Source organism: Antrostomus carolinensis, unplaced genomic scaffold (assembly GCF_000700745.2).
Source record: "Antrostomus carolinensis isolate BGI_N321 unplaced genomic scaffold, ASM70074v2 scaffold12884, whole genome shotgun sequence".
NCBI lineage: Eukaryota > Metazoa > Chordata > Aves > Caprimulgiformes > Caprimulgidae > Antrostomus > Antrostomus carolinensis.
In genome coordinates this window covers 137,114-138,893 of record NW_010312894.1, presented here as the reverse complement: position 1 = coordinate 138,893, position 1,780 = coordinate 137,114, and the positions used below count along the sequence as shown (strand labels likewise).

The following is a 1,780-nucleotide window of genomic DNA, read 5'->3' as shown; positions in this document are numbered from 1 at the left end:
GAGATACATGTACCTCCTATGTAAAACACTGGAGGATTTCTAGGATGATAAATGTTACATGCTTGAAAATATTTACTTTGCAACCGTGATGCATTGATGCTATGAAGGTGTGAAGATTAGAGATAATGTTGAATCAATTTCACTCATACACATGCTGTCTTGGTCTGTTTTTCTGATGTGTAATTTTAAAATGTTCCATTTTCAGGTGGCAATGGCCAGAATTGGAATAAATGAGGATCATTCAAATGAGACCTGTGAGACAATACTTTTTGCTCTCCGAATGGCAACGTGGAATCAGATTTTAGATCCCTGGGTGTACATTCTTCTCCGGAAAGCCGTACTTAAAAACTTGTACAAGATCACAAGGGGATGTTGTGGCATGCATATCATAAACTTACACATGTGGGAACTCAGCTCTATCAAGAATTCTTTGAAGATTGCAGCAATATCTGAGTCACCAGTAAGTTCCAAACAAATAAACCTACAGCCACTCAACTCTGCGGGGCAATAAAGTTAAACATGGTATATGAAGAGATGATGGAGGCAATGCTCATACCTGGGCAATACCTTAAAATGAATTCCAAGGTTCAGTGGTTTGGCATTTGTTTTAAATTGTGTTTTGCTCTTGTTGCTTACCAGTCTGATATTGCTACTCCAAAGATGCATTTGAACATTTTAGTTCATTTTAGATACATCCCTTCCAAAACTGGTAGTAGAATTATGTCATTCTGTGTTCCTCCCTTACAGTTAGTGAACAGGGGTCCTTATAATGCTTCTCACCAAATCCTTTACCTTAGCAGGCTTCTTAAGAACACATGCAAGTGTGAAAGTGATCTCCAAGGTGTTTTTTAAAAGGGAGAGATTGTATCTACCAGTGATATCCCCAAATCCTTTGTAGAGTCACTGCTTCTTAGGGTAAAGTCCACCACCCTTTCCATAAGGTTATTCTTTGCTTCTAGGCATTGAATTTTCCAAGTGGATGTATAAAAGACATTTTGCTTGTGCCCAGCTTGTTAAATGATCTAGTTTGCTTTGTTCATTGACTTGACCTCTTAATTATTTACTGTTCCATGAATTTTTGGGAGGGATGCAAACTTCATCAGGGTAAGCGTTACTTTCAAATCACTGATAAAACATGAGGTTCCCTGTGGGAACACAGAAGCAGATCAGCTCAGTCTGCTTACAGTTACATTTTTAGATCTAGCAGAGTTTTTAGTACTTTCAATAAATTTTGTTGACATTAACAAACGTAAAGCTGTGGTTAGTCTGTAAAACTGGGTTTTGTTTGGGTTTTTTAGTGGTTTTTGTTTGTTTGGGGTTTTTTTTTTTTGTTTTCTTTTCCCCCAAACTGAAGGAAATTTCTTGAAGGGCTCCCCTAATGCATATACTGAAGCGCTCACGAGGTGCATCTGCTTCATTTGTAAAAGGTCACGTCTCACATGAGAACTATGTGTGACCAAATGAGCAGGGAGCTGCACTGGGAGCGTGGTTGTGTTTGTGAAAGCAAATTGCACGCTCCTTTTTTGCAGGGTCTGTGCCTGAGAAGTTGAGGGCATTCAGTGTAACTGAAGGTACCAGAAAGTTTCCAAGACCCTTTGCCTTTAATGCTGCTAAAAGAAGCTTTGGTTTTTTTGACTTTGTTCAGAAGCAAAAATGAGAGTATCAGAGACTTTGTAGCAGAGGGATTGTTTTAAGATAGAAATGTCTGTATGTTATTTTTACCTACTTAACTTCAAATATTGAAGTTAGTGAATTGTTGGTGTATTTGGAGAAAGTAGTT

At 38.1% G+C, this 1,780-nt stretch overlaps 1 protein-coding gene across 2 annotated transcripts in view; it reads left to right on the top strand.

The window, feature by feature from the left end:
* The window catches only part of PTGFR (prostaglandin F receptor), a 19,114-nt gene extending 18,404 nt beyond the window's left edge, over positions 1-710 (top strand). The window contains exon 2 of one of the 2 annotated variants that reach the window (XM_010167158.1): positions 206-710. In XM_010167158.1, coding sequence (XP_010165460.1) covers positions 206-511 — 306 coding nt within the window. In that variant the 3' untranslated portion in view covers positions 512-710. The remainder of the gene's footprint in view (positions 1-205) is intronic. The other variant, XM_010167159.1, reaches the window with a different exon arrangement.
* The last annotated feature ends 1,070 nt before the right edge of the window (positions 711-1,780 follow it).